This window comes from Phaseolus vulgaris, chromosome 1 (assembly GCF_000499845.2).
Source record: "Phaseolus vulgaris cultivar G19833 chromosome 1, P. vulgaris v2.0, whole genome shotgun sequence".
NCBI lineage: Eukaryota > Viridiplantae > Streptophyta > Magnoliopsida > Fabales > Fabaceae > Phaseolus > Phaseolus vulgaris.
Genome location: NC_023759.2, coordinates 14,259,770 through 14,272,647, shown reverse-complemented (window position 1 = coordinate 14,272,647; position 12,878 = coordinate 14,259,770). Strand labels below are relative to the sequence as shown.

The 12,878-nt window shown below is 32.7% G+C and overlaps 1 protein-coding gene across 2 annotated transcripts; it reads right to left on the bottom strand.

Moving 5' to 3' along the window:
* Window positions 1–385: 385 nt before the first annotated feature.
* LOC137813651 (ACT domain-containing protein ACR6-like) lies at window positions 386–4,554 on the bottom strand. Of its 2 annotated transcripts, XM_068616015.1 has the most exons (8): window positions 4,257–4,521; window positions 3,953–4,052; window positions 3,695–3,740; window positions 3,262–3,376; window positions 3,076–3,143; window positions 1,688–2,302; window positions 1,192–1,296; window positions 386–1,108 (listed from the first exon to the last, which is right to left on the bottom strand). In XM_068616015.1, the coding sequence occupies exons 4-8, from the start codon at window positions 3,317–3,319 to the stop codon at window positions 767–769; spliced, it is 1,188 nt and encodes a 395-aa protein (XP_068472116.1). In that variant the 5' UTR covers window positions 3,320–3,376; window positions 3,695–3,740; window positions 3,953–4,052; window positions 4,257–4,521; the 3' UTR covers window positions 386–766. The 2 variants fall into 2 exon arrangements, with proteins under 2 accessions (XP_068472116.1, XP_068472115.1); XM_068616014.1 differs by lacking the exon at window positions 3,953–4,052 and having other exon boundaries at window positions 4,257–4,554.
* Between the last annotated feature and the right edge of the window lie 8,324 nt (window positions 4,555–12,878).

Below are 12,878 nucleotides of genomic sequence, written 5' to 3'. Positions count from 1 at the left end.
TTGCTGAAACTTGCGAGGTGAGGGAGTGGAAATAGTTCTGACCATCCCATAATTTCCATTTTCAATTATAAATGTACTTAAATGTAATTAATTAAAACTATCATTTCCCTTTATTTTTCCATTCACATCAAACATACCTATCTACAATTTCACTTAACTTTTTCTCTTTCCTTCAACCAAACAATTTATCTTCACTTCTAACCTATTTTTCTTCTTTTCTTTTCTCTTTCATTCTCAAATTTTGTTTCTCTAACAAACATAACTAGACTTAGTGGCCTTTTTGGTTTAAGAAAAATTAAATAGCATTAACATCTATGCATATAGCATTACTTAGTGCACAATAGGATATTTGAAAACAAAAAAAAGGAAAGGAGGAGACATACAATTATATACATAATTACACTTTTTCCATTCAATTTTATGTACATACCCAAGTTTACATCTACTCCAAATTACACCTCCAAAATGTACTCTTTAAACCATGTACAGACCCAATTGCATCTACATACTCTTTAAAAGCACTATATACTCTTTTAGATTTGACATCCCAAAAGGACTACTTGCTTCATATTCAACCTAGGTAACATGCTACTGAGAACAACTAAGCTGTGTAGATGGGTGTTTAAGCTTTCTACTGTATAGTGTAAATTCCAAGCCCCTCTGCTGGGGAGGAACATATATACAATCTCTTTAACCTGCATACATAAATTTCTGTTTGACTTGAGAGTAGTGGAAGGAAAATGCAGAGAATATACAGGTGGGCAACTCAAGAATAAGATCTGATCAACTTAAAATTCTGAAAAGATCGAGCTTTGAAAAAATTTCCTAAGAGAAATCCAATTGTTGTGGGTTGAGAGGCCTTTGGTGAAAGACTAGAATTATGTTTTACGTTCAGTACTTTGTCACCAATCTGTCTGCGAATTGAATCTATAATCTTGGGGTCAACTGGGTTACCAGTAACATCTGTAACATAAAAAGTATCTCTCGCCATTCCTTCTTCTGTTGATATTTCTGCTCTTTTGATACACAAACTGTTCTCTCGAAATATTCTTGTGATATCTGAGAGGAGTCCTACACGATCTTTTGTGCACAACTCCAGCTCCATTCCCTGCATAAAAACATATCTTAGCATCATTCCATTGACAAAAGGTAGTGAGAAGTGGAGCTTCAAGCTGTTGATTGTTATCACACCTCAGATGCTCGCCTTTCAATTGCTGCTTCAAGACACTGCACAAGTCGTTCGCGTTCGGCCTCTAAACTAATGGGAAAGCCATCCACATGCCGAATATAAAACTCCTAGATGAGGGAGAAAATACTCAGTCAGAAAAATTCAAGCAGAACCATTCCATGCCTGACCATATGAAACTCAAGTATAGATTTCATGCACCAATTGGATTTTGCCATCATAAAGAATGCATATGATTCATCTGATCAAAACATTTTTATGAGCCTCACGTTAAGTAGAATAAGAACTTAATGTGATACTTGAGCCATAGAACTTTTTCATATAATGAACTAATATTTTAGGTTAAATTATCATCTTCTGTTTAAGTCATAACAGTTGAAATTTACTGGCCAAAACTTTTAATATTTGAGTTTAGCTACAATAACAAGCACAGCATACAAAGCGAAAAAGGTTGAACCATATAGCAAACAAAACAACATAAAACCCAAAAAGTTGGCTAACCTGAAAAGCTTCTGTCCGTACTGTCTTGACAACACCATGAAAAACTACATACTGCATGTCAGTTAAAGTGCAAACAATATCAAACAACAACTTTGGTCGATCTGTTGCTCTCATGGTAACCACAGTGTAATCCTTGTCAACACAATCTACAACGGTTACATGAGGGAGAGGACGTTTGCCTCTATCTCGGAGTGCCCCTCTTCCTTCTCTTTCAATCCTCTCATAGTCCCTATCAGCAAACATAATCTGATGCAATCTTCTGTCCCTATTTGTAACTCCAGGGGGTGAAAGTGTTGTCTTTGCTGTCTTTGGATCATTACTTCCCCTAAGAACATTAGAAAGCAAATCCCTTATTGTAGAGAGGCGAGACGGATCCTTGATTGCACAGCCACTGGAATCATCTGTCACATGAACTACAGCTGCAGCTCTAGTATTGTGTGTCCATATCTCAGCAGTCACCACATTACAGTGAAGGTCCGTCAGAACAGCACAGATTTCAGATAGTAACCCAGGTCGGTCTGTGCCGGTGAGTTCAATTACAGTATGCTCTTCAGTAGGTACAACTCCAACAGACTCTCTTAGTGAGGGTGCAAAGCTCGGATTGTTTTCAATTCTCTACAAAATTAAAAAGAAAGAACAAAAATTACTAAGAAACCACAAAGTCACAAGCCTTATTGACCATCATCTATCATCAAGGAACTGTATATTATTAGCATGACGAGAATAACAGATCACTTGCAGAAAGAAGACCCTTATATCTTAATGGACCTAACTTAGGCCTCAACATCAGAATGGATAACTTAAGACATGTGCACTACGGCGTTTATTAAGATCAAATCTCCACAATTTCAAGCCCCTCAAATTTCTGCAAGGATGTTATCTTGCTTGATATCATCCTATTCCTATGTTCACTATACAATTAATTAAATCAGTATGACAGTAATAACACAAGTTTATCTGTGATCTTTCAGCACAAGCACTTCTAAGAGTGTGTCCACCAGATGGAACTAGCAGTTCATATAACATTTGCTGGAGGACTCCTGGAACTACAGAGTTTTGATGACTAAAATAAACAATAAGTGAAATAAAAAATGAACAGCAATTGAAGTTGAGCCTGTTCTCCCTCCATCTACTTTGGTAAATCAGTTTATAGCTAGCCAGAGCAATCAGCAAGAAGAAAATTAGGGCAAAAGGATGCTGAAGTTCGTATTTTAAAAGAACCAAATTCAAATTAACATACTCGGCAGCACTAACACAAGTGTCCTGCTTACTTAACCTGAGCATTTCTAGCAAAGAAGAATAAGAGAGGAGGGTCTACCACATAGAATGAAAACATAAATAAGCCATATGTATAGCTATTTAAGAAATTCAAGTAGACAAATCCCTACCCTTTGAATATAATCAATGACTTCCTTATCTCTGATCTTGTTTCCATTACGATCAATCACGTTAAACACTGAAAAACATCAAAATTAATACTAGGATCAGAAGCAAAGTAGACAAAAATAGTTATAATCAGTACTCTTAGTCCTTTTTCCCCCCTTTAGCTTGCCACTAATGAAGAAGAAACTTACCATCCATGAACCACACCCCATCAGAGGAGATGTAGGCCTTTGTTATTACAAGGTTCATATCTGAAATAACTTGGACAACATCCAAGAGAATCCCATGTTTATTGACACTGTCAACCTGTAAAAAAACTTAGATAATAAAAAAGTAGACAGCTATTTCTTTTTCCAAAAAATGAACTTAACTCCGAGACAATTTTGTTTTTATATTAAAAAAAAAATCCAACCAAATTCTACGACATCAAATCATTAGAAAATTTGAAAAAAGAGGAAGAATCTTTTCTATTGTCAACTCAATTTTGTGAACCAAAAAAGAGGAAAACACAAGCTTTGTAAGATCAAATCATTAGAAAACTGAAAGAAGGGAAAAAAGGAAGAATCTTCCTTATTGTCAACTCAATTTTGTGAAGCCTGATCAAAGGGAAGCAACCAGCTTTACCTGAATAACAGTGGCGTTTTCACAGGCATTGTTGTCAATCACAACCCTGCATATAAAAAAAACAGCAGGTAAAAAACAGCAATACTACAGACACAGTACACACACACATGAATATAACGATTATCACATCAAACCACAAGAAAAAGCATACCAAAAAACGGCCAAGATGAATATAAGTTAGTAAAAATTCAACAATTAAAATAGTTGACCAAATACAGTTTTGTGTTTTAGAAAAAAACAGAAGCTTTGGAAACATACTATGTTAATTGTTCCATGGCTTACTAAACTGAAGACTGGAGAAAAGAAGAATGAAGCAAGGAACTTCCGTATCAGTACTGGGAAAACTGAAAACACCAAACTGCAAAAAAAATGTTTAATTTTACACCCCAGTTGATTAAAACTTCCATAAACCATAAAACAAAAGAAAAACATGTTTGGAAAGGTCTGGTGCTGATAAGCAAAACCTCAAAAGCAGTCCCCAAAAACAGAAAGAAAAGAAAGAGGAGAAGAAGAAAGACTGAAGAGAAGAGAGGGTGTGAAATGAAAGTAGTGAATTAGTTACCTCGGTGGGTTCATCCTTCTTATAAGCTTAGCATATTCATCATCCATGTTTGTATGTACAGTGTGAAGAGAAAAAAAAAAGCAGAGAGAGGAAAAAGAGATGGAAAGAGGGAGTGGTTATGGGTGGAGGAGGAGGAGAAAGGGGTTTGTGAGAATAAATGGGTGAAGGTAGAAGAAATTAAGAAGAGGCAGTGGTAGAAGAAGAGGGAGTCACTCTAAGGAGCAAGGAGAGAGAAAAGTGAAGTGGGAGAGAGGGCACTTCACTTTGAATCCACATTTCTTTTTAGGTTTTTTATTTTGAAAAACAAGGCTGTGTGCGTGCTGTGTGAAAGCCGCGAGAGAATCTGGTCCTTTCCTGTGACGTGGCGGTTCGGGATTAGGAAAGGGGCGGTTACGTGGCTCCGTTCTCCGTACTCGCCCGTGGTTGGGGATTCCTCTTCGATGACGTCACTCCGCCACCTCACCCACCAACTTTCATTGCCTCTTTTAAGACCTCGCTAAATGGATCACCCTAACCAAATTCATAAAATGGGTTCATTTTATTAGTATACATACATATATGTATATTAAAATTTGTTCATCAGGTTATTATATTTAGAAATTGAAATTATTTAAAAAATCATATTTTATGTTGTTAAAAAACGTTTTGAAATTTATATTATTGTGACACATGTACCTTTTTTTTTAAGAGATTGTTTATAAGTAATATCGTGACTCATATACCTATTTTTGAAAGAGATTTTTTTATGTTCATGTAAAGTTGTGACATAAGGTGCACATATATGTTTAATACATTTTTATACCAAAAATGCATGTTTAATGCAAATGCATTTTCTTACCTAAAAAGCATGTTTAATGCATTGTCAAGGTTTTATTCATCTTTTAGTAGAAAATCATGTTCTTATTATTTTAATTTATTACAATCAACAAGAAAAGGACATTACACATATATATCCTTATGTGATGATTAACGAAAAACGTTCTCCTTTAATCAAAACTTAAGGGATCTTAAATAAGAAAATTTAGAATTGAATATATTGGTGGGAGATTATTTTATATGTTCTAATTAGTTGTTTTTGTTATCTTTCGATTTTAATTAATATTATTTTATTATTAAAGTTTAATTTTTTTTCAATTGATTTCAAGTATTACAAGTAGATACTTTTGTGATTTATTCTCTAAGATTATGGGTAATTTTAATGAATTTTTCTATATAGTGATTAGTGGACCTTATAACCGACTCATTAGATAAGTCACATTCCCTTTTAATATAAGATCAGACTAGCAAATAGTATACAATCCTCAACCTTGAGGCGAACTAAGTGGAAAGTCTTTCAGAAATGGATGATATACACATATCCATAACAATACACAACCCTTAGTTAAGCTAGGCAAAAAGAATTAACTAGTGTTAATTATGAAAGCTTAAATTAAGACTCTTGAATGTCTTATCATTTCAGTGTGGAAAACCTTTAGCCAAATTGGGTTGTAGATTTTCTCCCAATGCTGAATTGTAGATTTCACTCAGTCATGGGTTGTAGATTTCTCTCAACCATGTTGGGTTGTAGATTTTCTCCCTGCTGAGTTAGGTTTGTAGATTTTCTATCAGTCATGCTGAGTTGTATAAATCATTAGTTGTAGATTTCGTCGAGTCATGTTGGGTTGTAGATTTCATTGAGTCGTGTTGGATTGTAGATTTCGTCGAGTCGTGTTGGGTTGTAGATTTCGCCCAACCGTGTTGAGTTGTAGATTTCATCAGGGTTATGGATTTCTCTCAGTCATGTTGGGTTGTAGATTTTCTCCTAGTAATGTTGGGTTGTAGATTTTGCCGAGTCGTATTGGGTTGTAGATTTTTCTCAATCGTATTGAGTTGTAGATTTCACCATAATGGGTGTAGGTTGTAGATTTCGTCCAACCGTGTTTATGATTGATTTGAAAAACGTCTTGAAATTCAAGCGATTGCCGATGATATAACCAATTGGGTTGTATATTTTCTCTTATCAACTTGGGGTTGTAGATCTTCTCCCAACAAAATTTAGTTGTACAGTTAAATTTCCTTTTAATATAAAATCAAATTAACTAACGGTATATAGCCTCCAATAACTTGAGTGAAACTAAGCTAAAGACTTTAAAAAAAAATATTGTTTAATTTTGGAAGACGACTATCTATTACTATATAAAAACAATCTCATATCAAAAAGTTTTGGAAGCTTTATATGATAAAATAAATTGTATAAGTATCATGATATTAAAAGTTTTGGAAGTTTTGTATGATAAAATAAATTGAGGGAGTATAAGTATATTATTATCTAAACTGATATGTAAATGTAATTTGCTTTCACTACTTTATTATCTACGAGATATATATATATATATGTATATATATATACATATATATATATATGTATATATATATATACATATATATATATATACATATATATATATATATGTATATATATATATATGTATGTATAATAAATAAAGGTAAGAACATATTTTTATAATATTTTTTATATACATAATTTTATTAGAATTTTACTCTTATTTTTGTAACTTTTGAAAATATGTATCTTTTATAAATTCTATTTATATTTTTTTTTAATTACATTATTTTATTCTTCATTAAATATTTATACCATTATATAAAAGAATATATTTTTAGAGCTGTTTTTATATTATTTTTAATTGAATTATTTTAGTATTTACCTAACAAGTATAGTTTGTTTTTCAAAGATACAAATTGCTAATCCCACCATCTCTTTACTAAAGAGTAAGTGTTTAAGATCTTCACTCGAAAGTAATTGTCATTAAATAATTGAGAAGAGAACTATCTTATACTCCATACAATCTTTTCAAAACTAATTTTACAAAATTTCATTTTTTTAGTTTTCAAATATTATTTAGTGTCCTACAAATGCGAACATGTATATTTCACCAATTGTAACAATAATACTACTACCTATGAAAATTATATCAAAATTGTAAACTCAAATTTTCTCTTGTAGATTTGTGCTACTCCTGGTCTCTGTTTTGTTTTAGGATCGTTTAGTTGAATAAATTCAATAATTAGGCGGATAAACTAATTCTAATTGAAATTTTTGAATTAGCATAGATTATTTGCTCGATTCACATTAAAAATTGTAAAATAATGGTTCAATTTAGGTATGGCCAGGAGTGCTTTTCGATTTTTAAGTTTTGAATTTTCCAAAATCCAAATCATGTTTTGACATTTAGATTCTGTTTTTTTTTTTAGTTTTTAGATTTTTTTTAGTATTACAAATTTAGAGAGAGAGAAATGAGTGCATCTCTGCCTTTTATGTAACCCTGTTAAAATATCATTCAACGTACAAAATATTAAAAATAAAAAATAATAATAATAAATTAATGTTTTTTTTTTAATTTTCTCACTTACTCTATCTTTAAAAACCTACTTTTAAGTTTTCATTTTCTCCTCCAAAGCTTTTCACTTCCCTTCTTAGTAGTTATTTTTTTAATAACATTCTAATGACTTTGTTTGTCTTTGCATTTATCTTTTTCTTTAAATATGTTTTTGCCCTCCTTCGATGATAACATGAGTAGTTCTCCTTGTTGCAAATGTTTCATATCTTTCAAAAAGAATTATTTATTATTTAGAGAAGTTTTTTTTAAGGGATGGAAAGAAAAAATATAATTGAGGAAGTTTTTATATTCCTCTAATATATTAATTCCTCTAATATAAGAGAGTATTTTTGTTGTTGTTATGGTTAAAATATAGATAGGAGAAAGCAAAATTTTATGTATTAAATGAATTTAAAAAAAAAAAAAAACTATTAACCAAATAGGATGACAACGATGTTACGTACACCTATGAGTATACTTTCGAACACTAACCGTCCTATTTCTAATGTCAAATGTTAACTAATTTAGATATTGCTCCCAATCATTTTCATTCCAATAGTTAGGCTTTTTATTTTGATTATTGACAAAATGCATGTACTTCTCCTAATTAAAATAGTCTAGTCAACAAGTTGAATGAAATTGTTACAATGTCCAATATGGTAGTTTATTATCCATATACACCTTGAAAATTTTACAAAATTAAATATTTTAAAGACAAGATAAAAATCTCTTTTTATTTTGACTACATCCTTAATTTTCCTTTTACCGGAAAAATATCATAACGAGTTTAAATTTTAAATCGATTACATGCAAACAAGAAGAAATTAAACAACCCATTAAAATTAAGATTGACGAGCTTATTGAAAAAGTTCCTCCCATACTAGCCTCTTCACCTATCCCACAAGTCCAACCTTCTTCGATGCATCCTTAGGTGACTTCTAATAGCATCCTAGTTCAACCAACTAGTGTAGAAGTGTTACCTTACACAAAACCTACTAGCCCACAAGTTCCACCAACTCAATTTGAAAGAAGGGTGGCAGTACTAGTCCATAGCAAAGATGACCCAATAGCCATAATTGATCTTGTCTTAACTAACAATATTGAGTTTTTATCCTTGTGGCATGTTAACATGAAGGCCAACAATACTAAACAACATTGGTACTGAAGAGAGATTTGACTTCACATCAAGGTGATGTTAACCTATTGTATGGAAATAATACATCATTAGAAAGTAAAAATGAAGGAAGAGTTGAGCCTTAGGTCGAATCCTTACTTATACATCCCAACATTACACATAAGACAAGATTCTTTCTCATGTTGGATAGATAGTAGTATGTAGAATGAAACTCAAATAGTTGATTGAGAAATGGACGTAGTCTGCACTATCTGACAAACCAATATAAAAATCAGAGAGTAATTTCTTCTTTTCCTTATTTATGTTCATTACATATTATTGTACTGCATTAACAAAATAATCAAATATTTGCAAACCAAATTTTTACAACAGTTGACACATCATTTGTAGCTCAAACATATCCACGTGATACTTCCATGCGTGATAATTATCACTTTGTTCTAAGTGAGCCAAATCGAGTTCATATGATAATTGCTTACAGCTTGGATGTGATGAACGAATCTAGGGAAGGAGTCAACTCACTTTAGTACCTAAAAGAATCATTTAAGTCAGGTTGACAAGAATAAAGAAAGGTATATTGTTATCGTATATCGTGCCCATTCCCAAACAAATACCTTTGTTGGAAATTTGCAACTGTTCATTTTACTACGCACCATGATTTGAGTGATTTGAGTAGAGCCTTCTAGCAATATTGATGGAGGACCATCCCAGCCACCTAAATAATCAAGCTCAGAAGAGAAGAAGTGTTGATCAAAAGACTCTTTTCTAGAAGATTTTTCTTTCTAAAGCCTTGTAGAATTGTATAGTGCAATTAGGATTTCAACTTTTGTCTTTAATTTATGTTTAGGAATTTTGGGCATTGTACTTAGCCCACTTTAAAATAGGATTGTTGAGCTTAAGAGAGAAAATTAATTATCCTATATGTATAGGCTTACAATAATTTTTATGGTCTTTATAAGACAATGTTATGTAATAGAGAAGAGAAGAAAGTTAATTTTAATTTTATCTTTCTAAACTTTTTCTTCCTTTTCTGTTTTTTGTGCCCTAACCTTTTCTCCCCTAGAACACTGTAACAAGAAGCCTTAGAAGTTGCTAGAAGATTGGCCTAACCTCCTTCCTAGCACCATTCTCTAATTCTCACGCCCAAACTCATTCATTCTTACCCATTGTTGATAAATTCTTTCGCTGCCATGTCTTCTCCAATCATTCAAATCATCCAAAGTCGAGGAACTTATGAAAGTAGCAAGGAGAAATCCATCAAATATGGTGAGTGTACAAGTTCTTTGTGGACGAGGAAACAAGTATGGATTATGATGTTCTTCTTCATCTAAAGAATATTCTCCATTATCGTTAATATTTTCTTTCTTTATTATCTAAAGTAAGGGTTAAACCATTAATGCCTCTACAAGCCATCTCTAAACAATTTATGTTGGACATCATAAAATGCAAGTCTCTAAACAATCTATAAACAAATATTCATTATCTACATCTTCATAGGAATATGAAGCTTGTTTAACAACTAATAGAGCAAACACCGTCTAAGAATCTACCATCTCTAGATTTGCATCTTCAAAGGACACTAGAGACAATGATTTAGCCTCAATGACCATGTCTTCGGTGGTCATTTCATCTAGGTTTGTCCTTATATGCTCATCTTCATTATCAAAGGAATAGATGGAAATGGAATCATGCAATGGAAGGGCTAAGGTTAAGGTCTGGTTGGAAAAGAGTTGATCAGAAAATTAAAGAGATGTAGGTTTAGGGTTAAGGATATTAAGGGTGACCTGACCAAATATGATCTTTGGTACGAGAGATGAAGGTGGAGTCGGATGAAATTTGGTAGGTTCGGATATGTTTAAGAGTATGAGACCAAATTGTTTTTCATTTTTTAGCTTCCATCTCATGACTTTCGTAGACTTGTATGGAAAAGATACCCCTTTATAGTAACTAAGGGTCTCGAGTAGCAAACTTTGTTTGCATTTGATTAAGAAGTTGTGAGGTGGTGAGTTCACCAATGTCTTAAAGCTCATTAGATGGTTGCATTTCCTCTATAAAAAATATCACAGTTGATAGATGAACGTTTTTTTTGGAGATCATTATCTTTCAGACTAATCTTTATAGCCATTTTTAGTTGCATTTGTTCAGTTTTTGCGTCATGTTATGCCTTAACAACTTCTTTCTCAAATTGTATTAAGAAATTGATGACCATTAGGTCTTCTTTATCTGATGTGGGCTCGATAGGAGAAGTTTTAGGTTTCTTTGTGGTTTTTAATTGAAGAGCAAGACCTTGTCTTTTTCGCTGAGCGACCAATCTTCATTGTGAACATGTTGGATGCTAAGAGTCTACCCAGAAGGAAGCTTTAGATAGTTTTGGCTTAGTAATGGTAAGGATATTTGGGAAGATTGTTGAGTCCTTCAAGAGTCTGAGGTTGAGGTTTGTGCTTCCATCCAGACAGACTGTAGAGATAGACTATATATATGTTTTGGAAGAGTTTTTAGAACTTCTCCTACTACTTTAGCCACTTGCATCTTGGCTGAAGCGGAGAAGTTCCATTCTCCACCATCTTCATTTTTTTGCATTTTCTAGGTCTGTATACCATCACACAATATGGAATAGGAGTCTTGTTCATTTTCTTCACAAATATGTCCTTAAACGCAATATCCCAAGGTTCTAAAATGAGAAATGGAAGATTGATTTGTCTTCCTTGAAGAAGATGGAACAGTGAAAAACGATATCTCTCAGAGACATGGTCTCAAGAACTTGTGCGTGGTAAGATGATATTGAAGAGGATATTATGTATCACTTTTCCTAAGGGCAACAAGTTTGAACTTTTCATAAAGTTACTTACCACTGCATTTCCTCCTAACACTAGTCGTGTTCCACTATACAACAAGATGTCCACCTATACAATAATAAGGTCATTGTCCCATTGATTTGAGAACAATGGACCTTCCTCCTTCAAATGTCCAACTTTGGCAATATTGGTGGTTGATTTTGGTGATGTGTCATAACAGATATTGTGTGGATTTGATGTACATCTTCATTCTATCCTTCCAATATGAAATTGTCTTATCTTGATAATACATGAGGTCTTGTAATGGATGCTTCTTTTATTGCCATTAGTTGAGTCATCCTTATTATGTTGAATTTTTTCTTTAGACATTGTTAGATGCTCAATCATTTAGAGGTTGAGCTCTAATACCAATTGTGAAAAACACAAGAAAGATGATTGAATTGTGTTTTTTTGAAACTTTTAACACTTTTCGCAAGTATCTTCTAATAAGGAATATTCAAACAAAAGTTCTATATAATATGTTATCAGTTGGTGATAATTGTGTCTGATGAGAAGTATTAGACATGATTTTTCAACTTAAGAATTTATGTTTTTATTTTGTACGAGGTTACTTTATTTCTATAAGTTTATACACATCTATTTTATGTCAGACATAAAACAAGACAACATAGTTTTATATTATCTATCAAACAAAACACTTGCATACTACATGATCTGTTGTTGATATCAACTATTATTGTTGGAGATCCCACATCGACTAGAGATTAGAGCCTTTCATTGTATATAAGTGGGTGCAAACCTCATCTCATTGAGCCGGTTTTATGGGATTGAGTTAGGCTTAAAGTCCACTCTGTAATATGGTATTAGAGCCATTTCGAGCCTATCCTAGCGAGTGTTTGTGTTGGGCCTATCGTGCCACCCGCTATCGGGCTGCTATCGGACCACCCATAATATATAGTCCCACGCACGAGCTTCTATCTATCACTCTCGGCGTGATGGGGGTGTGTTGGAGATCTCACATCGACTAGAGATGAGAGCCTTTCATAGTATATAAGTGGGTGCAAACCTCAACCCTATGAGCCGGTTTTATGGGATTGAGTTAGGCTTAAAGTCCACTTTGTAATATGGTATCTCCAACAATTATCTTATATACAAAGTATAATTATATTTTTATACTAAACTTTAAACAAAATTATATGACTTTAGACTTTTTCTCAATGAAAACTTCACCCTGTATTATGTAACAAGTTGAATGACTAAAATAATACTCATAAATTAATCTTTAAGAACTAAGAACAATAAAAAAAAATGA